Raw genomic sequence first — 27117 nt, 5'->3', positions numbered from 1 at the left:
CGCCTTTCCCAGGGGAGCGAGGGGGGGCCCCGGGGACACCACAGGGCTGAGCTCGTGCCCCCCGAAACCCCAGCCAAGCCAAAGGGGGGGGTCCAGGGCGGTGGCGATACCCGTTGGGGCCCCTCCAGCCCCCCACGGTGGGTGGGGGGGAGCCCGGCGCACCCACGGCCGCCCCCCCGCACCTCAGCACTGGGTCGGGGCTCAGGGTGCCGCATCTAAAGCACTTTATTGCATCAGGGGGCTTCACGCCGGCGGTGCCCACCCCACCCCATGGTGGAGGGTCCTGGGGGGGTCAGGTCAGGACCCCCCCTCCCAGCTTCCCTCGCCCCATGCTGGCCCCCTACTCCTTCTTGTTGCCCCACTTGGCCATCTTGTTGTTGATGGGCATCTTCAGGAAGCGACTGGACTTCATGTAGGCAGCCACCTTCTCCAGGGCCTGTGGGGTCAAGGGGAGCGTCAGGGACCCATCCCACCAGGGCATCCCCCACCCCTGGGTGCCCTCGGGGGCCGGGGTCCTTCCCCAGGGAAGGGAGGGTGATGCCCAGGGTCACCCCGCTCACCCCAAAGCGGTCCATGAAGTCCCTGAGGTTCTTGAAGGGCTCCAGGCACTTGGGCTCAAAGATGCAGTTCTGCTCCAGCACATCAAACATGAGGAAGTCCACAAAGGTGAGCTGGGGACGGGGGGAATGCGGTGAGGACCAACGTGGGGAAAAAACCCCTCCCCAGCGCCCGCCGTCCCCCTCCAGGGTCCCGGTGGTACCTTCTCCCCTGCAAACCACTTTCTGTCCCCCAAGAAATTGGAGAAGAGCTTCAGCTTCCCCGGCAGCTGCTCCAGGTAGCCCGGCTTGAGCTTCTCCTGCAGGAGGAAGGGGTGGAAGGGTGAGGCTGGGCACCCTGGTCCTCCCACCCCATAGGACAGCACCTTCCCCACGTGGGGTCCCGAATGCTGACACAGCCCAAGGCACACGGCCAGGGAGGACCCCAGCACAGCCACAGTCACCAAACCCTGCAGAACTCACAAAGTCAGGGTTGTAGCAGACCATCACCAGGCTCATGCGGAAATCCATGATCTGGTTCTCCAGCATGTCCACACGGAGGATCTCCTCCTCCGTCTCACCACCTGTGGGATGGGGAGACATCAGCGCTGGGGGGGGACCCACCCCAACCCCAACCCCACCCCCACCCCACCCCAACCCCACCCCAACCCAAGGCCACCTTACTCCAAGCCCAAGCCAAGCCCAACTCCAACCTCAAGCCCAACCTTGAGTGGTGGGGTGGGGAGACACCAGCGACCCCCAGGGACCCCCCGGGTGCCGTGACCACCCCTCTCCCAGCACTCACACATCTTGTGCTTGCGGGCGATGTAGCGCAGGATGGCATTGCTCTGCGTCAGCTTGGTGGGGCCATCGATGAAGTAGGGGAGCTGGAGGGGACATCAAGGCACGGCGACATTAAGGCACGGGGCCACCAGGGCACCCACCCCGTACCCCCCCCCCCCGGCTCAGACCACCTACGTTGGGGAAGTCCAGCCCCAGCTTCTCCTTCTCGTTGATCCATTGGCTCTTGTCGTAGTCAGGAGCTGGAGGGAGGGAGGTGTTGGGTGACGCTGTGATCCCCCCCAAAAGCCATGGGGACCCCCCCGGACCCCCCTCACCTTCCCCACAGCTGTAGAGCTTGTCCTCGTAGGGCGTCTCGGTGTACTCCAGCAGCAGGCGGATGGCATGGGCCAGCTGGGGGTGCGGGGGGGGGGCAGCGATCAGTGAAACCCCCCCCGCACCCCAATTCCCCCTGAACCCTGCCACGGGGAAACTGAGGCACGGAGGAGGGCGAGCCGCGTCCCCCCCCCCCCGCATCCCCAGCCACCTCCCCCCGCAGGCACGGGGGACCCCACAACCCACTGGGTGCCCCCAAAAGCAACGCCCCCCCAATATAGGGGGACCCCCGCAGTCTTCCCGCAAGACCAAGGGGAACCCCACCGCCCCCCCCCCCCAAGACCAAGGGGACCCCCGCAGCCCCCCTGCCCCCCCACGCGGGAAGGGGGGGAAGAGGGGGGTCAGGCCGCGGCACCCCCCAGGAGAAGGGCCCCCCCGGGGTGCGCCCCCCCCCCCACTCACGCCGCGGATGTCCCAGTAGCCCAACACCGCCATGGCCGCGCGCGCCGAACGCTGTGGCCCCCCCCCCCCCGCGTGACACCGCCCCCCCCCGCGTGACACCGCCCCCCCCGCGTGACACCGCCCCCCCGCGTGACACCGCCCCCCCGCGTGACACCGCCCCGCCCCTTCCCCGGGGGCGGAGCCTAACGCGGAGCGGTCTTAAAGGGACGCGGCGGGGGGTATCTCCTTCACCCCCTTTGCGGTGGGGATGTCCGGTGTCCCGGGAGCTCATGGGGGCCCCTTCTTGTGCCCCCCCCCAAGCATCACGAGGGTACCCCTTAGCCTGGGGGCTCTGCACCCCCCCTCAGGCTGTGGGGGGGGTCCCCCTTATCTGAGGGGTGCAGAGGTCCCCCATTCAGCCCCCCAGTCTGCACTGGGGTCTCTGAGTCCTGGAAAGGCATGAGCCCCACCTTGATGCCCCCAGATTGCGTGGGGGGTCCTCTCACCTCGCTTGCACCCCCTAAGCTTTATGTGGGTCCCTTTACCTTGGGGGGGGATGAGTCCTCCCTTGCAGCCCCCTGGAATGCATGGGGGTCCCCCTGGCTTTGGGGAGCACAGGTCCACCAGTCTGCACAGGGACCCCCTTATCCTGGGGGCCATGGCCCCCTCTGTGACCCCCCCTCAAGCTGCATGGGGTCCCCCCCCTTTAAGCTCCCTAAGCTGCATGGGGGTTTCATTACCCTGGGGGGGGCATGGGGTCCCCCTTGGGCCTCATAATCTCCACAGGGGGGTCCCCCTTATCCTGGGGAGCATGGGGGAATGGCTTCCCCCCATCCCAGGGTCCAATAGCCCCCTCCCCTGTTACACCCCCCAGGAGACGCCCCCACCAAATGGGGGTCCCCATGGCCCCCACCCTTCCCGGCAACCCGTGGCGTCACAGTGGCTCAATGCACCCCATGCGGAGCAGGACAAGGGAGCAGCCCCCCAATTTATTTCTGTGGGGGAGGGGGAGGGGGCAAGGCGGGGGGGGAGGGGGGGGAGGGGGGGAAGACCCCCCCCCCCACTCACTCCTTGGTGCTGCACCACTGCGCCGTGCGCCAGAAAACGGGGGTCTTCATGAAGCGCCCCGACTGCATGTAGGCAGAGATCTTCTCCAGCGCCTGTGGGGAGGAGACGGGACGGGGATGGGGACTCTGGGGGGCAGGGACAGGGACACCGGGGGGCAGGGATGGGGATGGGGACAGTGGGTGTCGAGGATGGGGATACTGGGGCATCAGGATGGGGACAGGGATGGGGTCACCAGGATATAGAGGGGGGGGACAGGGATGCCAGGGTGTTGGTGATGGTGATGGGGACAGGGATGAGGACTCGGGGTGCTGGGATGGGGACGGGGACCCCGGGTGTCCCCCCGCGTTCCCGCTCACCTCGAAGCGCTGCAGGAACTGGCCCAGGTTGCCCTGCAGCTCGGGGCACTGGGGGACAAACATGCGGTACCGGTCCAGCATGTCGTATGCCACAAAGTCCACAAAGGTGAGCTGCGGGGGGGTGGGGGGGTGGGGGGTGATGGGGGGCTCAGACCCCACCGGGACCCCCCCAAGCCTCCAGCACCCCCCACCTACCTTCTCCCCCGCAAACCACGGCCGGGAGCCCAGGAACCGTGACAGCTCCCGCAGCTTCCCCGGCAGCTGCTCCAGGTACGCCGGCTTCAGCTTCTCCTACGCAGGGGGGGGCACAGAGCTGGGGTGGGGGCTGCCCTCCCTCCCAGCCCCCCCCCAGCACCCAGGGGCATCGCCTCCAAATGCAACCAGGCAAAGGGTGCACACCAACACGCATCCTGTGCTGGCTGTGGCTTGATTACCCTTGTCCCCGTGTCCCCAGCGGGGTTGGGGACAAGATCCCCGGTGGGAGGGGGGGTCTGCCCCCCCGTGCCCCCTCCTCCCATAGGGGTACTCACAAAGTCGGGGTTGTAGCACAACTGGGAAAAGCTCATACGCAAATCCATGATCTGGTTCTCCAGCATGTCCACGCGGAGGATCTCCTCCTCCGTCTCACCACCTGCGGGGTGGGGAGACATCAGCGACCCCCAGGCACCCCCGGGTGCCGTGACCCCCCCTGTCCCAGCACTCACACATGTTGTGCTTGCGGGCGATGTAGCGCAGGATGGCATTGCTCTGCGTCAGCTTGGTGGGGCCATCGATGAGATAGGGTAGCTGGGGGGGGGGGGGGCATGGGGGGGTCAGCCTCGGTGCCCCCCCAGCCCCCTCCCCACACCCCCCATTCCCCGTCCATCACCTACGTTGGGGAAGTCGAGGCCCAGTTTCTCCTTCTCGTTGGTCCAGTCGCTCGGGTCGAAGTCAGGGGCTAGGGAGGAGGCAGAGAGATGGGGGGATGGAGGCTCCCCCGGCCCCCCCAGCCCCGCTCATCCCACCCACAGCAAATTAATGTTGGGAGGTCCCCACTCTGCGCCGCAGGAGCAGCCATGTGTGTCCCCCACCCCGGGCACCCTCCCTGGGCAGATAAGGGAGGACATCGAGGGAGGGCCAAGGTCCAGGGCGGGGGGGGGGGAAGGGGGGCAGAGGTGCCCCCCCAGACCTGGCAGGAGGAGGGGGGCAGGAGGACGGGCTGCGCTTTCGCCCTGTGAAACGGGCAGTTTCTGCTCCTCGGGCTCGTTCCTGACGCAGCAGGAACCGAGGTGACACGGGTCTCGGGGGGAGCCACGGGGGGGGGACGACACCCCGCTTACCCCCCTCACCTGGGCCGGGCCGGTACTGCCTCTCCTGGTAGGGGGTCTCCGTGTACTCCAGCAGCAGGCGGATGGCGTGGGCCAGCTGGGAGGACACAGCACCCATCTTTCGGCACCCACCAGCACCCCCCGCGCTCCCCACCCCCGGGACCCCCCTCCCCACCGTAGGACACCCCCTCCACCCCCCCGCCCCGCTCACCCCGCGGATGTCCCAGTATCCCAACGTGACCACCATGGTGGCACCCAGCTCCGGCTCTGCGCGGACAAAGATGGGGACAAGGACGGGGACAGGGGGCCGAGCCCCCCCCCCCCCCCGCGGCACCCTCCCCCTTCCCGCTCACGTGACCGGGCGCAGGCAGGGTGCCGGCAGGGTGCCGGCAGGGTGCCAGAGCGTCCTGCCAGCCCTGGGGCCAGCGCTGGGGGCTGCCACCCGCCGCTCGATCCCACCCCGGCACCCCACCGTCTCTGCAGACCCCCCCAGGCTGGGGGACACACACACACCCTGTGCCACAGCAGCGATCTACGCGGCCACCCTCTCGCTGCTTCAGTTTCCCTCTGGGGCCAGAATACCTCCCGCCACCACCACTTAAAGTATTTTACTTAAATACTTTATTTTTCATGCTTGGTTGTTTTTTCTTTTTTTTTTTTTTTTTTTTTTTGTAGTGGCCATCACGTTTTCCTGGGAGCGCCGGCCACCGGCTCCGTACCGCAGGCAGAGGCAGGAGCACGGCTGGGGGGACAGGGGGACGGGGTGATGTCCCACCGGGAAGGGAGAAGCCCCATCCGGCACGATCCGGGCCACGCACTGCTCCCGCGAGGGATGGGGACACGAGTCTCCCCGGCCCCCCACGCTCCCACCAAGCACCGTTCCCTCCAGCCAGCACCCCGTGGCCCCTGGGCCGCCGGCTCCCCACTGATGTGGTGTCCCTGGGGGAGGGTGCGAGAGGAGCCAGGGGTGCGGAGCGCCCCAGGTCGGGTCCCTGGGTGCTGCCTGGCTTGTCCCCACATCCCCGTGGGGTGAGAAAGTGGACGGAGAGAGGGGCAGGTGATGAAAAGGGACCTGGGTCCTGCTGCTGGGCTGGGTCCCCCCACAACATCCCCACACCTGGCACCAGCGTCTCCCAACCTGTCACTGCATCCCAAGCCCGCGAGGTGACGCCAGGACCCCGGGGCGGTGCCTGCACCCATGTCACCTCCTGCAGCCTTGTCTCCGTGCCACCAAGTCCGGCAAGGACCAACCCAGCCAGGAAACACCAGTTAAAAAACCCCCACCAACAAAAGACCAAAAAACCAAGAAACGGAGAATCCAGCAACCCCCGACCCTCCCCGGTGGCACTGGGGGAACGCTGGGGACAGCAGCAGGGAGCATCCCCTTCCCAGGGCAGGAGGTAGCAGGAGGGGGACGACGGCAAAGCCCTGGGGGGATATGCAGGGTGATGACAGCGAGGTCCCCGTGGGAGTGGGGGACAAGAGCCCAGGGAGGGGGGGAAGTCAGTGGGTGCCCAGGGTGGAGGTGATGGTGAGAGCATCCTCCTCCTGGATGGTCTCCAGCTCCTCCGTCTGCACCGCCTGCGTGATGAGGGTCAGCTCCTGGCACAGCGTCTCGAAGCGGTAGCTCACGCGGATGTCGGGGACGTTGGTACGACGGATGTCGTTGCCCTCCGGACCCTCCTTCAGGTAGTGGGGCCCCAGCCAGTAGCTCTTCACCTGGGGAGAAGAGCAAGGAGAAGTTCCCGCAGTTGCCTCGCACCCTTGGGTGGTGCCAGCACCCGCCGCGGGGTGCTCAGGGGTGCCGGTGGGAACGGAGACCCCCTTACCTTGTGGGAGAAGCCGCTCATCAGGACGCTGTTGCGGGCCAGCTCGCACATGTCGCAGGAGCTGAGCTTCCAGACCTGGGTGGCGATGCTGTACTCCTCCATTAGCGGCTCCTGGGACAGACGCGTGGCCTCAGCACCCACCCACGGGCCACCCCCCAGAGCAGACAGGGGGCCTCAGCTTCTCCCACCCTCCCTGGGCGATCGGCGTCCTCCGGAGCGCATTGGCACCCTCCTGACCACCACCAACCCCATCCCATCACTGTGGCTTGGCTGGTGGCCACTCTGTAGCTGTTTTTGGGGGGGGTCGGTGGCCTGAGTCCCACCCCCGACAGCTCACCTTGGTGAAGTGGAACTGGAGGGGGTCGTCGGTGGAGAGGGAGACCATGAGCCCCCGCGAGAGGTACTCGGGCAGGGGGTTGCGGTGGTAGCTGAGGAAGAGGCTGTTGTTGCTCAGCGGGGACATGGCGATGCCGATCTGCGCCAGGTAGTAGAGGTACTGCAGGACGGGGGCCTGGGGGGGGCACAGTGGGGTGAGGGGGGGTCCCAGCCACGCACCTGGCCCCCACGGGCACCCCCATCCCCGCTCACCTTGCGGAGCAGCAAGCCATGGGAGATGTTCTCCGAGACCATGAAGCCCGAGACAAGGTGATGGATGGGGCCGGCCTCACCACAGTGCGGGCGCAGGACGAAGGTGTGGAAGCCTCTCTTCCTGCAACGTGGCGTCAACCATCATCATCTGACCCCCCCCAAGACTCCCCCCAGAACCCCAAAGGTGTCCTTACCGTCGGAGGTGGTTGAGCACCGTCATGTTGGCGTACATGTAGTACAGGTAGTAGGAGTAGGGTGGATTGTCCTCCTCCACCCAGTTGCCCGGCAAGGGGCTGTCCAGGTTGAAGATGTGATGCTCTGGTTTGGATTCATCATCCACGCTATCAAAGCCGTCCACCTGCAGGAGAGACAACCCTGGGGTGGGATGGTCGCTCCTCCAGCAGATCTGCCCCAGCCCTCAAGCTGGGTCCAGGCTGGGGGTTGCAGGTGTCACCGGTGTCCCCTGTCCCCCCCACCGGGAGCAGGACGTGGTGCTCACGTGTTCCAGGAAGAGATGCAACTCTGGGTGTTGGGCAGGGTGGACGGTGGCCTCGTAGAGGGGCAGGAAGATGTTCTCCAGCATCTCCTGGAAGTTGGCCAACTGCTTCTTTGTCCGGTAGACATCGCTGCAGGTGGACAGACCCCTTAAAGCCGGGTGTCCCATCCAACCCCACCCCAGCCATCAGCAGGGTGTCCCTGGTCTCCCCATCCAGGACATGGCCCTGCTTGAAGGTATCTGCCCCACCCCCCCGGTACTCACAAGAGCCGGGGCACCTGCACGAGCCAGCGGACGTTGTTGGAGTGGACGCGGTGGTTGACAGCCCAGCGGGCCAGCTTGTCCCACTCGTCCCGGGAGCGGCCATAGATGGAGAGCCGCAGCTCAGCGTTTTGGTACTTGCTCTCCTCCAAGTCGGACATCACCTCCTGCCAGGGAGGGGGCAAGTGTCACCCCTCGGCCACGGGGAAGGGGGACGTGGGTGGCATTGCCACCATGGGCATCAGAGGGAGGGAGATGTGGGCGGGTCACCCATGAAGGCTGCTTACCTTGATGATGTGGGCGAAGTATTTCCCTGAGACGCGGTTGTCCGTCTTGATGAAAATCTCCCGCAGGATGGACTCACCGATGGGGTTGTACTTGGCGTTGAACTTGTCGAAGCGGTGAAAGGTGTTGCGGTCCTGGCAGGGGGACGCAGATGTGAGCTGAGACCCCTCGTCACCCCAGAGCCACCACAACAACACTAGTCAGAGCCCCCAGCATCCCCCACCCTGGGACAACCCCTGGAGAAGATCCCCCCCCCACCCTGGTCAGAGATGGACTGGGGGCCCTGCTCATCTCCAGGATTTAGGAGTGTCCCCCATACCGCATGGACATCCAGCGTGTCCACACTCAGGTCATAGGCGGTGAGGTTCATTGTCTCAAAGACCTCCTTGAGTGTCTGCTCCTTGCCCTTCTCCACATGGACAATTTCATCCAGATGCTTCTTCATGGCCCGTTTGATGAAGCGCAAGAGATGTTTCTGGTTCATGCAGGATGAGGCGTGGATGTGGGTGTCCACCTGCACGGCCGGAGATGTTGTTCAGCCCTGAGAGCCTCCAAGTGCTCCCCCAGTCAAGCCAGGACCCCCACCACGAGCCAGCGGGTACCTTGCGGATATTGTAGAAGTCACGGTGGGGCACCTTCTTCTGGGCCGCCAGCTCCTTCATCTCGTTGAGCAGAACGTGCATCTGGAACTTGGAGCTCAGGTACTGCAGCCGGCGGTAGCAGAAGGATTTGCTGCCCGAGGTGGGGAGGGGGCATCAGTTTTGGGGGAGAGGAAGGAGAACATCCAGCCCCATAAGGCTGGTGCCCACCAGGATGAGGGGATATGGCTCCAGACTCTTGAACCCCCCCTCCACATGAACAGTGACCATGAGCAAGGATGGATGCACGGACATGGGACCCGCACCAGTAGCATGTGTCATAGCCACCATCACGTTCCTGGTGCTGTCCCCAAGGTTCTGTTTCCCTCCCCGCCCTCAAGACAACCCCATGGTGGGACCCTTCTCCCTCACATGGGCCCGTTGATGATCAAAGCCATGAGGAAATTCATGTCAGCAATGAACTCCTGCAGGTCAGGGTATGGCAGGTCCAGTTCCGTGCTCCTGGGGGGGACAGAGGCGGGTCACGTGTGGGAACAGGGTCCAGCAGACTCCCCTTGTCCCCCACGGCACCCAGCGCAGCCCCCCCAGCACACTCGTCATACCAGTGAATGGCTGCCCCCCACGCCTCGCGACTCACTTGTCGGTGAGGTCCTGCTTGGTGTAGACGTGCACCACGCCATCCACCATCTTCAACCCGAAGCCCAGATCAGCCGGCATGGTCTGGGGGTCCCACGTCTCGTAGGGATGCTGCTCTGCAAACGGGGGGTGCACGGGGGCATCTGCAGCCAGAAGACACCCAACGAGACATACATCATCGGACGGCTCCCCCAAAGCCCCTCCAGCACCCTATCCCAGTGTGAAGACCCCACCATCCCATGCTCACCGGCGGCCACAGGGGTCTCGGGCACCTCCTCGTAGCCACGGGTCTCCAGGGGTTTCTCGGAGAGCTCCTGCAGGTACCGGGCAGTGGTTTTGCAGAAGCTCTGCAGCGACAGCCCCATGTACTTCTCCCGTAGGAACAACGCCTTCACCACGCTCTTGGCTGCATCCAGAAGGTCCGTGAAGGGCACCTGGGGGAGGGGAAGACCAAAATAAACCAACCCCAAGGTGGGGGTTGACATCCTGAAGACCCTCACCTGGCCCTGGCTGGGGGGGGGGGGGGCCTCACCCCACATTTCTCCTCTCCAGAGATAGTGACCCGCTGGAACTCCCGCTCCAGCAGCGCCTCCCGCTCCTTGGGGACGTGGTCCACCAGGTCCTCGCTCTGCTCCTTGAAGAGCCTGTGGGCATAGACAGTGGCGGGTGAGATGGCAACACGGTCTGTCCCCACATGTATCCCCGTGTCCCTCCCCGGGAGCGGCACTAGCACCCACCCCAGGGACTGTGTCCAGCCCCAGGGCAACATGAGGGCGATGGTGTCCTCAGGGATGAGACCACCAGGATCGGGCAGCTGGGTGCCACCCACGTCCCCATCGGCGGGAGCATTGTCCCCCCCAGACACGTTCCCAACCCCACACGAGCACAACAAAAAGTCGGGGCGGGGGAGGACAGAGAACGAAATAACTCGTGACAGAGACAACTCCCAAGCGGAGACAGGAGGGAGGAGGACACGCAGCGTCGGAGCCCCCCGTCCGTGGGGGTGACAGGGCCAGGATGGGGTCCTGTGCCACCACCCCAAACTCCCACCCCTAAAACCACCCCCCCAGGTGCGTTAACCTCTTCAGTGCCAGCGAGAGCAGCCAGGTGGGGACCTTTCGGCTCTGGGCTTGGGGGAGCGGTGTAGGGGGGACTGGGTCAGAGGGTCCCCAATACCATCCCCCCGTGTCCCTGGCTGGTGGCACCGAGCTGGACACTCACTGTAAGTCCGCAGCACTGTCAATTTTCAAGAAGTCCTGTTTGGCTCTGAGCAAAATGTCGGGCTCAAGTCTGGGGACAAGCAGGCGGGGGGGGGGGGGGGGAGGAGACAGGGACCGCCGGGACGAGGGGGAAGGGGAAGAGGGGCCGGGGAGAGAAAACACCCCGTTAATGCCGAAAACGACAAAAAACCACACAGAAACCAGAAAAAAAAAATTAAAAAGGGGACACCAAGCGCAACACCCACGGGAGAGAGGACACAGAGCTGGCACAGAGGACCGACAGCCCCCCCGGGGCACCCAGGGTGGCGGGGGTGGCCCATCCCTATGCGGGGATCCCGTCCCATGGTGGGGGGGTGACACCCCTTTCCCCAGCTTACTTGACGTCCTGGCTGATCTGGCGTTCGAGGCGCTGCCGCCGTTCCTCCAGCTGCTCAATGGGGCTTTCCTCCGGGAATTCGTAGGGCGCCGTCCTCATCTCGCTCTCGGCCAGCGAGCGGCAGAACAGCTCCTGCCCGGATCATCCCTGTCACGAGCTGTGCCCAGTCTCAGCCCGCAGGGTTGGGAGGGGAAAGGCCACGGGGGTTCCCTCCCTAGGGGAGCTGGAAAGGCTGGGTGGGGGGGAAGGGTTGGGGGGGCGGGTGGGTGAGGATGGGAGGGGGAAGGATGGAGGTGGGATACCGCTGGCCCTACCCCCTCCCCTCCGAGACCTGGTGAATTCGGTGCACGGGACCCACCTCCGCGATCTCTTTGTATTTGCCGTCCATGGAGGTGCGCAGGTCAACGGGGAAATGCTTCAGGCAGTGGGGGGTCCCAGGAAGGGAACACGCTGACTGCAGGGGCCGGGACCCCGGCCCACCCCGCAACTCTGCAGACACCGGTACAGTGTGAGCTGGTGGGGGGGCAGAGCCCCCTCCTGGGCAGGGAGGGGTTAATCAGCCCCTCCACAGCCCCCCCCCCCCCAGAACTGGGATGCTGGTCCCCCCAACGGTGATGGGGAAACTGAGGCAGATGAAGGGTAGGAGGGATCCTCCCCTCTACCCCCGCCTCCAGTGCACTGAGGGGGGGGGTGTAAGTGAACGAGGGGCTCAGGGACGGGAGACAGGACCCCTCCTGGCACGAGGGAGGGCAGGACGCTGGGACCCCCCCATCACACCACCCCTCCTCTCAGCCGGGCTGCTCCATCCACAACCCCCCAGCTCTCTGTCTGCCCCCCTCCAATGCCAGCGCTGCCCCCCCATCCTCCTGCCCCCGCCCAATCCAGCATGAAAGGCACCACCACAGGAGGAGTGGGGCACCCCAAACTGGGAGGGAGGGGAGGCACCCCCCCACCCCGTCCATTGCTGAGGTCTGGGATGGGGAAACTGAGGCACAATCTGCTGGGCAGGGGGTGCTTTAACTGCCCAGCACCCCCTGTGCACACACGCGTGCAAGAGCGTTTCAGCTGGAGCCACTCTCTCCCCTGCCTCAGTGTCCCCACCACGCAGGTACCTGTGGGTGCCCACCCACAGTGGGTGCCCACCCTCACTGGTGACACCCTGGCAGGGCTGGTGCCCATGTCACCCAGGGCAGGGATGGCACCGGTGTCACCCAGGAGGTGCCCAGCACCGTGTCACTCAGGGCACGGCTGGCACACGGTGACACCCAGAGTGCTCTATGCCGCCAGGACGTGCCCATCCCCCTGTGCCACCCACCCGGGACACGCCTGCCACCATGTGCCACCCACGGCTGACATCAGCCCCGTAGCACCCCGAGCCCCCCACCAGCAGCAGCGCCAGCAGGGTGCCAACCGCGAGGTGCCCCCATCGCCCCCCAGCACCCAGTGCCACGCGACCCCCAGCCGCGGTGCCAGCCGAGACCACCCACGGGATGTCACATGAACCCGCCCCCCCCCCAGCAGCCTGCCCCCACCCCGTGGGGGTCCCACCACCCCGCACTTCCCCAGCCCTTGCGCTTCCCCCCCTTCTTCTTCTTCTTCTTCTTCTTCTTCTTCTTCTTCTTCTTCTTCTTCTTCTTCTTCTTCTTCTTCCTCCTCCTCCTCCTCCCCGGCTCACGCCACCCGCTGCGCCACTGCTCCGCCGCAGAGGCCCCCCCCGCCCCGCGCTGCCGGAGGGGGGACACACACGACACAGGACACCCCAACACCACTGCCCCCCCTCAATCCCCGGCAGCGGCAGGGCCCGCCGAGCAGCCCAGACGCCACGGTGATGGGCACGCCACCCCAAAACACCCCCCCCCCAAGCAGCAACCCAGCACCTTCCCCCCAAAAAAACACAGACAGCCCCCCCGTAGCACCCACGCCAGGACACCCCCACACACACACCCCCCCACCCACCCGGCCTCGGCGTGACCAGCGGCCCGCCCCCCCCCCCCCCCCCGTGTGCTGCCGGGCCCCTGCCGGGGGGGCGGGGGTCTCACCTGCGGGGCCGGGGGCTTGCAGGCTGCCCCGCTTCTTGAAGGGGTACTTGGCCGGGGCGAGCGAGGACATGGCGGCTCCGGGGGCGGCGGGGTGGAGGGGGGGGCGATGGGGACGGTACCGGGGGGGGCGGCGGGGCCCCGGGCCGGCGGGGACTCTGGCGGCGGCGGGGCGAAGGGCCGGGCGATGGCCGCGCTCCCTCCCCGGGTTGATGATTGCCGCAGGAAACCCGGGGCTGGACCAAAGTCCCCGGCGGAGCCAGGCCGGAAGCCGGGCCGAGGAAGAGGATGGGGCGGGAGGAGGATGTGGGCGAGGAGGAGGAGGAGGAGGAGGAGGAGGAGGAGGAGGAAGGTTGTCGGAGCAACCAGCCCTGCTGCGGCGCTGGGCGGGGGGACTCACCCCGATACGGGTGCTGTGCGCCCCGGGGATGCGGTGCTGAGCCCCGCCCCGGGCAGCTGGGCTTTCCCCCAGCAGGCAGGCATCGTACCCCCCCCCGAGAGATGACATCGGGCCCCCCCCAAAATGGCAGCGGCACCTCCAACAACAGGGGCCCCCCCCCAGACAAGGTGGTGTTGCCCCCCGCCACAGAGACGGGCATCTTCCCCATCAGAGTTGGGGTACCGCACCCCCCAACGGCAGCTCCGTACCCCCCACTGGGCACTGCACCCCCCCAACACGGACCGTCATCCGCCCATTAGACAACTGTACCCCCCCAAAAAAAGACCAAGTATCCCCCCAAATGGGGCATCACCTCCTCCACGATGAGCATCCCCCCCAAGATGGGGTGTTGCACCCCAAAAGAGAGGCCTCACACCTTCCCCTCCAGCCCCCCCGCCCCAGACCTGGCGGGGGGGGGGGGGGCGGGTGCCCTCACTACCCACAGGGGACAACAGCACAGGGCCTGACCTCCCCAGCCCCCCCAAACCCCACCTCACCTCCCAGCCAAGCTGGGGGCACCATCATACAGGGGACCCCACCCACCCCAGAAGCAGGACCCAGCTGGGGGGCTGCTGGGGGGTGTCACATCCCTGTGCATGTGTCCCCAATCCCCGTGCGTCCCTACCTGCGCCGGTGGCTCCCAGTGCCGCCGACTCGAGTGCCAGGGGAGGCGTTTGGGTGGGTGCCGGGCTGTGTCCCCGCTGGGTCCCCTAATCCGGCACCCGAGCAGGGGGGTATTTTTAGCCACTGCCGGAGTAGAGGGAATGCCACCAGCCAGAGCCCATCCCCGCCCCGCCGTGTCCCCTACCCCATCCCGTTGTCCCATGGAGTAGTAGAGAACAGCGAGGTGACACCGCCTGTCAGGGCCACCTCTGTGCCAGACTGGGGGGGCACAACAGCCATTGAGGAGGGAGGGACAGCGGGGACCCCCAGCCTGAGCTCCGTGCGAAAGCCGTGTCCTCTCCCCAGCACCGTCCATCCGTCATTCCCCGTGACACCAGGCGAGGGGGGGGGGTGGTATTTTAATTGGACCACCTTCATTAGCGCCAAGTTCATTAGAGGCTCAGAAGGGGCTTTGTGTCCTCGGGGACAGACTGTCCCCATGCCACCACGGCTCGCAGAGAGGGCAGGGGGGAGTTTTGGGGGGGACACACGCCAGGAGGGACGTGGGGACACCAGCAAGGGGACATAAAGGCCCTCGTCACCCTGTGGGGTGCAGGGATTTAGGGGACCTTAAGCCCAAATGACAGGGACCTGCAACACCTTTGGGGGGACCCAACACCCCAGCCTGGGGCTGCCGGCAGGTCCCACCCCTGCACCCAAAATCAGCCCCAGCAGGACAGGGAGGGGGCACCCACCTGCCCCTCAGGGTTGTGGGGGGACCCTGTGGTCCTGCTGGCCTGGAGGATGGGTGCTGGGCTGGGGAGGGGGGTGCTGAGCCCGGGGGGGGGGGAGGAGGAGGAGGAGGAAGGCTGAACACACGATCCCATTAAAGAGCTTAGGCAGCAGGAGGGCGAGGGGCAGCACCCTGCGGGGCAGGATTAGGGGGGCTCATTACCCCCCGGGGTAATGAGCTCCCTTTCCCCCGCAGGAGGAATCCCCCAGCACCATCGTCCCCCTGCCACCACCCCTGCAGCACCCGGGGACCCTGGGGCTCCCAGGGAGGGGGGGGGACACAAACATGAGCAGGGGGATGACCCCATCCCCAGTGCCAAGCCAGCACGTGGGGGGATGCAGGCAACGGGCACGAGGGGAGCCCCAAACCCACGGCCTCTCCCCAGCCATCCCAGGGGACACAGGCCGTCCCTGTCCCCTGTGGGCAGGGGGTGTCACACCGCCTGCCCCCTTATGTAAAGCCCCGTGCCCACTTCCCTGAGATGCTCCATCTTTTTTTTTTTTTCTTTCCTGAGCCCTAATCTTGGCCATCTTGGGCTAATTGGATTTCCTGGGTCACGTGGCGAGATAAAAAGTCCCCAAATCCCACGGTCCAAAAAAATCAGGTTATCCATGGGGAATTAAGGGAGAACGCGGGGGGCAGCCGGCCTGCGAGGACCCACCGAGCTCTGCCGGCTGCGGGGCACCCCGACATTGGGGCAGCAGGTACCCAGCTTGGCCTTTCGGGGCTCCTCTTTCTCCCCGCATCGCCCACCGCCCGCCCCCGGGGTGCGCGCGCCGTTCCCCGCGGAGAGCTGGAAGAGCCCGGGGACCTAGAGGAGCTCGAGGAGTTTGAGGAGGAAGACGAGGCCATGGGCAGCGGGGCCAGCGCTGAAGACAAAGAGATGGCCAAGAGGTCCAAGGAGCTGGAGAAGAAGCTCCAGGAGGATGCAGATAAAGAGGCCAAGACGGTCAAGTTGCTCTTGCTTGGTAAGGGTGGAGGGGATGTCCCTGGGAGGATGCAGGAGATGTCCCCCTGTCCCCACCTGGCACCAGGGACCCTGCTGATGCCAGGGGGCTGCGGCTGCTGGGGATGGGCAGAGGGCAAATGCAACCAGGGAGAGGGGACGGGGACAGGGACGGGCCGTCCCCGACCCCATCAACTCCTTGTGCTCTGTCTTTCTTGGTCCCCAGGAGAGCCCCTTCCCTACAGCTCCTTAGCCCTCGTTAGCCTGATGAGTTGCCATTAGTGAGCTGAGGTTGTCCAGTCCCCAGGGCTGTGCCTGGGAAGAGCTGGGGGGGGACACACATTGGCTCTCGGCGGCAACCAGACGGGTGGCGGGGATGAAGGGGAGAATGTGGTGATGGGGAGGGGACCAGGACACCAGGTCCCGCCTGGGCCAGGCTGCGACACACCTCGGGGGGTCAGCGAGACCCTGGGGAACTCCTGTACACCAAAACACTGCTGCTGGGTGCAGGGTGGGAGGGCACAGTCCCTCAAGGGACCCCCTGCACCCCACTGGGGCAATAGGGTGACCCCATGGGGAGACATTGGGGCCCCGCGGGGCAGAGACCGGCAGCGGGGGCTTATCCAGGTTGGGGGGGGCTGGGGTCAAGGCGATTAGCACCCTAATTCTAAGCAGCTTCCTGTGCTGCCCTAAGCCGCTTACCGCACCAAAGCCATCGCCGGTGGTGCCCACGGCAGGTGGGAGGTGTGGGACCCTGGGGACCGGCAGCCCAGTGGGTCCCCACCACCCCTGGGGGTCCAGCACTGGGTGCAAGAGGTGACAGGAGGTGGCGTGGGGACAATGGCACCGGGGAGAGAAGACCAGGGCGGGTGCCCGGCCAGGGCAGAGCAGAGCAGGAGGGAAAGTGGCTCCGGTCCCTGTGCTGTGCCCATCACTGTGACATCAGGCCTGTGGTGTGTCCTGCCCTGGCCAGCACTAAGGTGTCCTCCCATCCTTTTCCAGGGGCTGGAGAGTCAGGCAAGAGCACCATCGTGAAGCAGATGAAGTGAGTATGGCCCGAGGATGAGGCACCCAGACTGGGGAACGGGGCGGGGGGTGGAGGGGTCACGAGGATGAGCCCAAGGGTTGGACAGCCCCACAGCAGGGTCACCCCGGTCACCCCCCCCATGGCATGCTGCTGGTGGCACCCTGCTGATTCCCAGCGTGGGGTGATGCTGGGGGGGAGGGAGCACTCCAAGGTGCCACAGCTTGGGGTTGAGGCCGCTGTGCTCCCCTCAGGATCATCCACCAGGATGGCTACACGCCCGAGGAGTGCATGGAGTTCAAGTCCATCATCTACGGCAACATTCTGCAGTCCATCCTGGCCATCATCCGTGCCATGTCCACGCTGGGCATCGACTATGCCGAGTCCTCCCGCGCGGTCAGTCAGGGCAATCATCCCCGTCTGTGTATGTCCTCCCCCCGCACCAGCTGAGGGGACACGGGGCTGGGGAGACCCCAGAGCCGGGGTCCATAGCAGCCCTGTGCTGCGCCCCCCCAGCTCCCTTCCCGGCGGCCCCGGGGTGGCTTTTGGGGGGACAGGGATCACAGGTGGGACGGTGGCGAAGGGTTTCTCTTGCAGGATGATGGCCGGCAGCTCTTCAACCTGGCCGACTCCATTGAGGAGGGCACCATGCCCCCTGAGCTGGTTGACTGCATCAAGAAGCTGTGGAAGGACGGGGGAGTCCAGGCTTGCTTCGACCGGGCCGCCGAGTACCAGCTCAACGACTCGGCGGCGTAGTGAGTGGGGTCACCAGCTGGGAGGGGGGGATGGGACACAGGGACGTGCCTGGGGACCCCCCCCAGCTGCTCATTGCCATTTCCCACCCAGCCTGGCAAAATCAATCCCGTCCCTGATCCTGGGAATCCCCTGAGGCTGCCATTCTTCATCCCACCGGTGCCAGGGGGCTGTAGCCCCCCCCCCCCCCGTCGTACCCCCCCCCCCATGTCCCTGCAGCCCCCCAGCTCCCCCAGGGACGGTGCTGCCTTGGACTCCCAGTGTTTGGCAGAGCTTATCCCCACCCCTCTCCAAAAAGCCATCGGGGGGGTGTGCGGGACATGGACAGCCCCTCGGCAGCGGGTCCTGTCCCTGCCCCCCCCCAGTTACCTGAACCAGCTGGACAGGATCACGGCCCCCGGTTACCTCCCCAACGAGCAGGATGTGCTGCGATCCCGAGTGAAGACCACGGGCATCATTGAGACCAAGTTCTCTGTCAAAGACCTGAATTTCAGGTGGGTGGGTGCCCTTCCACCCAGTCCCAACACGGGGAAGGGGTTTGGGGTGAACCTGATGCTCCAGGGACCACCAACCCCCCACCTGGACCAGGGGTCGTCGGTCACGGCATCCCTAGTACCACCGAGGACAGGGTGCTGGGACCATCACGTGGTGGGTGGCAGGACCAGATGCGTCACCCCCCCACCCCATCCTTGTCCCCTCCCCAGGATGTTCGATGTAGGAGGGCAGAGATCAGAGCGCAAGAAGTGGATCCATTGCTTCGAGGGGGTGACCTGCATCATCTTCTGCGGGGCGCTGAGCGCCTACGACATGGTGCTGGTGGAGGACGACGAAGTGGTGGGTCGGGGCCCAGGGAACAGCTCAGTGGCTGAGGGGGAGAGGAGCCAGGTGCTTCAGGGAGCGGGAGGGCAAGGCCCTGCGTCATCTGATGCTCTGGGTGATCTGGGGAAGGGCTGGGAGATGCAGGACAGAGCTGGCTCCTACCCAGTTACACCCAGTAACGTATCAGCACTTATTCTGGGGCACAACCAGCCCAACCAAGGCAAAATGCGGGCCGTGCGGCCGCCCTCCCCCATGCCCACGAGGAACCCCTTGGTCCTTCCAAGCAGCCACAGGCAAAGCAGGAAAACCACCGGAGCAAACCCAAAGGAGCCAGCCCTGCACAGGAGGAGGAGAGGTGCAAATGGGTCTCAGTGAAGGAAAGTCTCGCCCAGAGGCGCCTCGTGCCTCACCGTGCCCTCCAAGGTGGGCAGAACGGCAGCGATAAGGGGCAGCTTTCACCGTCCCTGCAAGCGGCCCCGGGGGAAAGCAGCTTTGAGGACAGAGGTCCAGAGAGGAGGAACGTGACAGCCCCAAACCAGGTCATTTCTTGAAAGAAATAAAGGAGCAGAGCAGGAGAAGCAGGCTGCCTTCTCCCCGGCCTACAGGATTGGGGCAAAGCACCCCTGCCTGGCATCTCCTACGGCCTCCGATCCCGTGGATGCTCCCTGGTGCTCTGGGCTCCAAACACCTTCGCCGGGAGCTGGGGCAGGAGCACGCAGCCCTTCCTCAGCCACAAAGCAGCAGCACGTGCTGCAGAGAGCATCTTCCCCATCGAAGCCCTCAGCAGAGGTTGTAGTGCTTCTCCACGTGCAGGATGGGGCAGGACTTGGCCAAAGTGGGTGCCCTGCCCACTGAAACCATAAAAGCTGCTGCAACAGGAATCTGGAGAGGACATCCCCATTAACCCTGAAGAACCTGCCTGCTGCCACACAAAGGAGATCCACCGTCTGTCAGCAAAAGCCCCTGCTTGGAGCCTCGTCCTCCCAAGGGCGCCCCTGCTGCAAACCAGAAACCTCACATCTGCGTTAAAACCTTTTCCCTGCTCCTTTCCGAGCTACAGGTTAACGGTCCAGCAAGAGCATCCTGCAGCACGGCCCGGATAATGGGGAGAGCAGCTCCACGCCCTCACCGAGCACCTTCCAGCAGCCATGCCGCAGGGCTGTGACCTTTCCCCAAATATTTTTCCCACTGTCAGCCTTCATTTCTGACCATCCCAGAAGCTGCTGGGAGGGATTGGAGCATCACGCTGCCCGGAGCTGCTTAACACCGCTCCCCATCCCAAACAGAGTCTGGATTTATCCGGGTTGCTTGCACTGCAATGGGCAAGAGGGACTCTCAGTGCAGGCAGGGGACAGGCAGCAGCGGCTGCTGTGGCAAACGGGAGCACCCCCAGCAGCACAGGGAAACGTTCTGGTCTGAGGACCAGGGGAATCTGGGGGGCTGTAATGGCCAAAAGTGGTAAGTAAATTATTTGTGCCAACGAGCCTGTTTGCTTGCAGAACCGCATGCACGAATCCCTGCACCTGTTCAACAGTATATGCAACCACAAGTTCTTCGCCGCCACCTCCATCATCCTTTTCCTCAACAAGAAGGACCTTTTTGAGGAAAAGATCAAGAAAGTCCATCTCAGCATTTGCTTCCCAGATTACGACGGTGAGTTGGTTCATTTCCCTCTCCCCAAAACCTGCTGTCCGGCAGGGAGGCACGTGGGCCTGATGCAGACACAGCAGCTTGGGTTTGGGATCAATCCCTGGCGGGAGGAGCAGAGGATAAGACAGACATGGCCTGCGGAAGGTGGTTGGAAGGACTGAAATGGGAGAAAAGGGGTTTTGTTTTGTTTTTTTAAATTTTTAATCACCGTGCTAGGTGCAGTTGCCACCCAGCCCTTCTCCTCTTCTTCCTCCTCCGGAGGGAGATTTCAGATCTAGCTCCTAAAAACTAAGCCTTAAGCATCCCCTGGTCCTCGCCCAGCTCTCATCTTCTCTGGGAGCAGCTCAGCCGCAGCAGCAGCGTTTCCTCCCTCCACAGGTCCCAACACGTTTGAAGATGCAGGAAATTACATCAAGACCCAGTTCCTTGATCTCAACATGCGAAAGGATGTGAAGGAGATCTACAGCCACATGACCTGTGCCACAGACACGCAGAACGTCAAATTTGTCTTTGACGCAGTCACAGATGTCATCATCAAAGAGAACCTCAAGGACTGTGGCCTCTTCTGAGCATCTGGGGGCAGGTACCTGGGAAACTGTTATTTAGCCACAAAAAAAGGGCTGGGGAAGGGGAGGGGGGCGAAGATACAGCAGAGCTGGCTCCATCCCGCTCTGCAGGGCGATGGGATTATTTTGAATTCATTGTCAGACCGCTTCAACAGAAAAGAGATGAAACCAGCAGATTATAGCCCAAATTATGCACCCGGGCAAAATAAAGCCATTTTATCTCAGGGCCTCCAGTTACCACAACGCGGTCACTGGCGCCACGCCGGTTTGCAACCCGGTTCGGAGGTTGTTACGCAGCCACCAGCTTTGCCACTTTGTTGTTCCAGGGAACCTCCGGCGCTTCCCTTATCCCTGAACATTAATAGAGAAGCAAGAATTAAAAAAACTCCAAAAATAAAACAGGCAGGCAGCTTCCTCGCAGGCAGAGACAGGACCGGGGGTGCAGCCCTCGGCTGCCAGCTCTGCATTGTGCTGCGAACAAAGCTGCTTGCTAAGCAGAGCACTCAGCAGCCGTCAACCGAAAACCTGCTTCTAGCATCCAGAAAAAATGAATACATAGTGCAGCAAGGCAGCAGGCAGGGAGGGCCTGCCTTCACCTGAGGGTGCAGGCAGCAGCGAGAGCTACAGGGGTTGATCAGTGGGGGAACACTTGGTGTAACATTTACACCAACCTGGGTCAGAGCATTTAAACTGATGCATTTTTCCCCCCATCACCAAGTGTTGTGCAATGAAAAAGTTGCTTCTCTCAACCCGCCCTTCCTGCACGTTGTACCGTTACAACCTTAACCGCATGGTTTGAAAAAGTGTTTAACACTCCTCTTCTTCCTTCCTTCCTGCTAGAAGAAGAAAGGACTTCAATTTCACATCGCCATTCTGCTGAGCAGAGCCAGAAGGATTAACCAAAAAAAAGTTACTCAGACCCCACTTTTTCTATGACCTGCCCAACCAAGCCGCCTACTTTCAAGCCCAAAATAGGAAGGGGCTGAAGCTGAACTTCCTGCTCCCTTTCGTGGCCATTTCCTCTTTTTTTTTTTTTTTTTTTTTTGAAGAAAGCAAACCCTGCTCTCTGCAGTGTTTATAAATGAGATCCAGAGTGGTTTGAGCATGCCAGGCAGAAAAATTAATATTGAACCATCAGCATCGCTTCTGCAGGAGGCGGGGACAGGCGCTCCTCCCCTGCCTGTCCCTCTGTAACTGGTTTCTTCCCTTATATCAAAGTCGAATTAATCAAACCAGGGATTTCTGGGGAAGGCAGAGGCTGGGTTACCTACAAGTCACTTCTGGGAACCAACTTCAATCCTTTGGCAAGAAAAATTAGGGCTTTGGGGGTTTTCTTTGTGCCCTAAGACTTGAGGGAATGCTGCTCAGGTTGTAGGTGATGGTGGGCAAGCACAGGCAGGAGCAGGCAGGAGCACGCACATTAGGGTCTGACGGAGGTAAGTCAGAGGAATGGGCTGGATAAAGAGGAAATGGTTACTTGAAAGATTTTCATTCTGCTATTTAGAGCTGTATTTGCTCTTTACTGTTTGTAAATAAATCTATGCCGGTACTACAGACAAGTCCTGTATCCTCTCACTGTTTGCTGCAGAAATCCCATGAACAGCTTCATTTAACTGTAGGAAAACAAAATAAAGGAAATACGCATGACATGGATGTCTATCATTTCTCCCACTTCAATTTCTCTGTGATAACTGTTCCCAAGCCCCGTCCTTCCACCCAAGAGCTTGGATCGAGAAGTACTTTACATTCTTTGTGTTCAATCCACACCCAGATCTCCCATCAAGACCAATCGGTGGCTGCACAGAGAGCACTGACAATCGCGTACGGTAAAGCACAAGAAACCTTCCCGTTAATTAAACCCATTTCCCATCAAAGCGCTGACCAGCAAAGTGCAAAAGGTGGGGTGGGGGGGAGAATTAAGAATAAACTAGAGGAAAGGCTAAAACTGTTTACTCACCATTTTAATACTGCCAACAACTATAACAGATTGAAACTGTACACGTGACAAACTGGGGGAAAAGAGTTTCAATGCAATGGTTCAGCAAAGGAATGTACTGACTGGTTATGAATGTTACTACAGTAACAACAATGGCAAATGGGAATTTGGCACCACATATACAAAGTAAAGGCATGCTTGTCAATACAGTTTGGGAGTCTCTGAACAGAAAAGGCCATGGTAAATGTAGAATGAGGTGCACCCTTTACAAAATTACCCACCGGTTTAGACCAAAAATGCACAAGAGTAAGTGGTTGGTTGAGTAGCTCTGTAGCAGCACGTGTTTCCCAGCCAGTTTGGAGCCCAGTGTTTCATCTCTCCAAGCCTGGATACACGTTCACCGCGAAGCTGGCTTTACGCTTACCACGCAGAAGGAATCTCGATTTGGCTATCAGCATAAATCAGGTTCACCCCTAACCATAAGCTGAAAAGATTCATTTGTCCTGCTGCAGAAGTTTCTTTCAAAAGCCTTAAGGTAGCAGGATGGTAACAAATTACATGTCAGAAAAAGCCAAAGCTATCGCTGTAAGAGCTCTAAGGATCCTTTAAGTAGTTGCAGAAATATTAAATCCTGACCATACCAAGTGTTAAAAACAAAGAGTTCCTGCTAAGAGGAATACTTTCTGCATGATCTGGTCACATGTGCATAGTTCAGTGATTTTTTTTGTTGTTGTTTTTTTTTTATTTTTAAAACAAGATTTGTTTGCAAATAAAGAAATAAAATTTAGTAAAGTTATAGTTTTCTTGATGGAAAAAACCCAAAACCTTAAAAACAGACTAGTGGTGGCTTGTTAACCAAAGAAAGAGAGAAAGCTACATATTGAAGGTCTGGAATCCAGCACCTCAACTTCACAACAGCTGTACACACTTGAGATTACACCATCCAAACGATGCCAGGATGATCTAGTCACACTAACAGTTGTTCCACCTTGACCTAACTTCAACATCCCATATCAATATAAAGGTCCCTAATACAGAAGATTGTGCTAAAGAATGCAACGATTCCGCATGCTGTTTTCATTTCCCTGGTCCTGTTCATGCTTGCAGCTGTCCCCATGAGGCAGCAAAGAGTCTGGTTCTCAAAATGCCACATCATAAAAAAAACCTGAAAAGAAAAGAGTCAGCATTAGCAAGGTGAAAGGCAAAGCCAGCCCGAGTTGGCATGTAATATTTAAATGCTATGAGCGGCTCGGCTTTACCTTCTTCCCACACCCCTTCTCAATAGAGTCCGCATTCCTTCAGGTTGTTTTTAATGATAACATCTGTAACAGCATCAAACACGAACTGCACGTTCTTGGTGTCAGTGGCGCAGGTGAAATGCGTGTAGATCTCCTTGGTGTCTTTTCTTCGGTTCAGATCTTCAAACTGACACTGGATGTACGCAGCTGCTTCCTCGTACGTGTTGGAGCCTGAAAAAGATAAGATCCCTTACTTTGGCCAGCAGTTCACAGCAGAGAGATCTTTTAAGTACATATTAAGCTGCTTGCAACCATCTGCCTTATCCAGCTATAAATCCAAATCCACCATTAACTCCTTCTAGTAAATCTGAGAGTCTATTCCCAGCTTCTGGTCAGTGACCTCGGACAAGTCGCTCCCCACCCTGAGATAACTACCTATAGTAACGCTTCATGCTAGAGACTTGCAGTTGTATCAGAAGAGTGACAAATAACAGGAATAAGCAGGTTTGAAGGAAGGACCATTTAAAGAAAAAAGTCAAATGCCTCTAGCAGTGACTACGAAGCATCATGTGGGCCCTGGCAGGGGAGGGCTGCAAAACAAGCACACCAGGGTGGACAAGTGCCATATCCAGGATGCAGATAAGTTTCATTGCCTCTGAAATTGAAGTTAAATAAAGTATTTTCCTAACAACATGTGGAAAATGCAAAGTGACCTCAATTTGCTGGACTGCAATACTTAGCTATCCATACTCCAGGCCATAAGACACACAGACAAGGGCTGTTCCGAACCACAGACATGCATGACCGCATCTCTTTCGAGAAAATGAGCTATCAGCTGACTGGACAGCCCGAAGATGCTACCCAAGAGACAGAGTTAAGGGAATGGGGAAAAAGATAAGCTTTTGAGTTATCCTGGATTGTGTAGGCTTTAACTGACTCGCTCCTGGTCCTGGCAACATAAATAAAACGCCGTTTCGTGAGCCCAACCTTACCGGTGTACTCTGGGTAGCAGATCGTTAGTGGGCTTTTCTTAATCTTTTCCTCAAACAGGTCTTTCTTGTTCAGGAAGAGAATGATCGATGTGTCTGTAAACCATTTGTTGTTACAAATGCTGTCAAACAGTTTCATGCTCTCATGCATCCGGTTCTGAAAAACAACGAGAAGGGCGATGCATCATTGCAAAGCTATCAGGGGAGGATGGGATGGAGGGACAGACAGGCTTAACTACAAAGGCTGGACTAAAGAGTCAAGTGTCACTGAAATATTCTCACTGCTGTTTCATCAGGAAGAGCACGGGCACAACCCTGAGCAGGGAAAACTCCCCCAGGATGTGTCTGTTCCTCCACGGAGGTACTCACACCTAGGGGGACAGGCTACAGGGACAGCACCACCATTTCTGTATTATTTTTATCAGTTTCTAGGGCAAGATCCTGCAGGCTGCTGCAAGGAAGTGCTCATGTTCACAGCCCTTGAACAACTGTTACCAGAGAAGCAAGCCAGAGACACCTCCACCCCCAAGTAGGTCTGCACTTGCTTCCACCTCCCTCCTACAGTACCGTGCAGCCAGGCACTGGTAACTCCTCCACAACATACCATTTCCTCATCCTCGGCCAAGACAAGGTCATAATCGCTGAGGGCCACACAGAAAATAATTGCCGTCACACCTTCAAAGCAGTGGATCCACTTCTTCCGCTCTGACCGTTGGCCACCAACATCGAACATCCTGGGAGAGGCAGAAGAACCATCTCAGAAGCTTTGGAGACCTCCTTCCTGGCCACTGCACCATTGAGGAGGCTCTGCTAAGAACTCTCAAATAAGCAGGGTTCAGGGGAGAAGAGGTACACAGCCTTCCATCAGCAAGACTGACAACTCTGAGCCCTCCCTTTCTCAGGAGAGTGCCCACTGGATTTTAAAATTCTTCAGAGCAATTTCAGCAGTAGGAACTAGACATTACCTACATTGCTATCCAGAAGTCTGCTGATTCACCAGGGCATGCTTATTTTGTTCTCCATCTCCTATTTCCTTAGCAACAATCTATTTGCTTGACTGGACTCCAAACACCTACTCAGAGTCAGCTCTTCCAGTTAATTGACACTGTATCTCACAAAGAATTATCTGGAACATACTACCTGCCTGCTACTACTAGGACCCAGAAAATTAATGGGGTTAAGAAACAGTCTCATGTCTTAAAAAAAATAAATACATCTACGAGCTACTGAAGCTCAGAGGCTGCAGAGTTTGTCTGTAAAAAAAAAAAAAAAAAAAAAAAAAGATGCAAGAGTCTTGGCCAGTCACAACACCCTGCTCACCAAAATATTTTGATGAGAAGCAGGATTGCCCAGGATGTTCTGATGGACTATGACTTAATTAAATCAAGCCAGATACAAGTCAATATCCGAGCGCTATGAAAATCATAAACATTGATTTGTTACCAGAGCAAACAGGCAGACACGAGAGAAACTGCCCAGGCTGAGCCAAAAACGATGCAATTCAATGACGCCAAACAAGGCAGCCAGAAATGTCATTCCACTAACTGCAATCTTTTATTTAAGGTAAACTGTCCCCATAGACCACAGGAAGAAAGATTAAAATCTCTGTGAGGATACAGGCTATTTACCTAGCTTGTATCATTTGCCATTAGTCGGGAAAGGAATGGCATCCTTGACAACACAGCTTCGCCAAGCTAACCTAAATTCGAATCACAATTATATTAAAGCTACCTCAGCCCATTATTAACGTCTGAGATTTAACATCAAGGCTTCTGTCGCAGGAAAGATGGCAGCTTCAGGGTTTAAGATGTATTAATGCTTTCCTTTGTGGAGCAAATCCCTCCAAGATGAGACACCTCGTGTCTCAGGCTCTGCACATGATCAATGACTCCAGGCAGGCTTGGGGAAGAGCAATTCCCCTCTTTGCATCAGGGAGGCACATCTGAGTGCTCAGCCATTTCACTTGAAAAAGAAGGGTTATAATGATTAAACGGAGTACGCCTGCTCCCTCCAGCTTGCTCTTCCATCAGTCAGACATGGTGATTTTTAAAAGAGCACCACACACCACAGCTGGAAATGCTAATCCTAATACATCACGATGGAAGTTTTTCCCCCTGGATGAACCAGAAGCTGTGTAATTAGCTCAATGATGCAAAGTGTTTAGGCATTTTTGTTAAAAGGGTTCGTAAGTTCAGAAGCCAAAATGCTACT

At 60.2% G+C, this 27117-nt stretch overlaps 5 protein-coding genes across 7 annotated transcripts in view; 1 reads left to right on the top strand and 4 right to left on the bottom strand.

Annotated features, from left to right (window-relative positions):
- Nucleotides 1–207: 207 nt before the first annotated feature.
- Nucleotides 208–2198, bottom strand: LOC129196468 (glutathione S-transferase Mu 1-like). Its single transcript, XM_054804030.1, has 8 exons — nucleotides 2115–2198; nucleotides 1655–1730; nucleotides 1515–1579; nucleotides 1342–1423; nucleotides 1020–1120; nucleotides 761–856; nucleotides 561–671; nucleotides 208–436 (listed from the first exon to the last, which is right to left on the bottom strand). Exons 1-8 carry the CDS (start codon nucleotides 2145–2147, stop codon nucleotides 341–343), a joined length of 660 nt encoding a protein of 219 aa, XP_054660005.1. The 5' UTR covers nucleotides 2148–2198; the 3' UTR covers nucleotides 208–340.
- Nucleotides 2199–3052: 854 nt separating this feature from the next.
- Nucleotides 3053–5195, bottom strand: LOC129196467 (glutathione S-transferase 2). 2 transcript variants are annotated; one of them, XM_054804029.1, is made up of 8 exons: nucleotides 5036–5195; nucleotides 4846–4921; nucleotides 4390–4454; nucleotides 4222–4303; nucleotides 4048–4148; nucleotides 3713–3808; nucleotides 3518–3565; nucleotides 3053–3253 (listed from the first exon to the last, which is right to left on the bottom strand). In XM_054804029.1, exons 1-8 carry the CDS (start codon nucleotides 5069–5071, stop codon nucleotides 3158–3160), a joined length of 600 nt encoding a protein of 199 aa, XP_054660004.1. In that variant the 5' UTR covers nucleotides 5072–5195; the 3' UTR covers nucleotides 3053–3157. The 2 variants fall into 2 exon arrangements, with proteins under 2 accessions (XP_054660004.1, XP_054660003.1); XM_054804028.1 differs by having other exon boundaries at nucleotides 3518–3628; nucleotides 5036–5194.
- A 235-nt stretch (nucleotides 5196–5430) lies between these two features.
- On the bottom strand, nucleotides 5431–13471 carry AMPD2 (adenosine monophosphate deaminase 2). 2 transcript variants are annotated; one of them, XM_054804025.1, is made up of 18 exons: nucleotides 13154–13399; nucleotides 11473–11603; nucleotides 11116–11246; nucleotides 10740–10808; nucleotides 10051–10162; nucleotides 9766–9952; nucleotides 9520–9661; nucleotides 9294–9383; nucleotides 8886–9015; nucleotides 8603–8797; nucleotides 8286–8417; nucleotides 8002–8165; nucleotides 7741–7867; nucleotides 7436–7599; nucleotides 7242–7362; nucleotides 6991–7164; nucleotides 6654–6764; nucleotides 5431–6543 (listed from the first exon to the last, which is right to left on the bottom strand). In XM_054804025.1, exons 1-18 carry the CDS (start codon nucleotides 13221–13223, stop codon nucleotides 6328–6330), a joined length of 2466 nt encoding a protein of 821 aa, XP_054660000.1. In that variant the 5' UTR covers nucleotides 13224–13399; the 3' UTR covers nucleotides 5431–6327. The 2 variants fall into 2 exon arrangements, with proteins under 2 accessions (XP_054660000.1, XP_054660001.1); XM_054804026.1 differs by lacking the exon at nucleotides 10740–10808 and having other exon boundaries at nucleotides 13154–13471.
- A 2364-nt stretch (nucleotides 13472–15835) lies between these two features.
- GNAT2 (G protein subunit alpha transducin 2) lies at nucleotides 15836–21758 on the top strand. The gene is made up of 8 exons (XM_054803651.1): nucleotides 15836–15953; nucleotides 16934–16976; nucleotides 17210–17351; nucleotides 17553–17710; nucleotides 18074–18202; nucleotides 18413–18542; nucleotides 20027–20180; nucleotides 20556–21758. Exons 1-8 carry the CDS (start codon nucleotides 15836–15838, stop codon nucleotides 20744–20746), a joined length of 1065 nt encoding a protein of 354 aa, XP_054659626.1. The 3' UTR covers nucleotides 20747–21758.
- Nucleotides 21759–22689: 931 nt separating this feature from the next.
- Nucleotides 22690–27117, bottom strand: part of GNAI3 (G protein subunit alpha i3) — a 29591-nt gene continuing 25163 nt past the window's right edge. Inside the window, exons 6-9 of the mRNA XM_054803650.1 lie at nucleotides 25511–25640; nucleotides 24910–25063; nucleotides 23939–24148; nucleotides 22690–23844 (exon numbers count right to left, since the gene is read on the bottom strand). Of these exons, the coding sequence (XP_054659625.1) occupies nucleotides 23958–24148; nucleotides 24910–25063; nucleotides 25511–25640 (475 nt within the window). The 3' untranslated portion in view covers nucleotides 22690–23844; nucleotides 23939–23957. The remainder of the gene's footprint in view (nucleotides 23845–23938; nucleotides 24149–24909; nucleotides 25064–25510; nucleotides 25641–27117) is intronic.

Source organism: Grus americana, chromosome 25, assembly GCF_028858705.1.
Source record: "Grus americana isolate bGruAme1 chromosome 25, bGruAme1.mat, whole genome shotgun sequence".
Taxonomy (NCBI): Eukaryota; Metazoa; Chordata; class Aves; order Gruiformes; family Gruidae; genus Grus; species Grus americana.
This window is presented reverse-complemented; position numbering and strand designations above follow the sequence as displayed.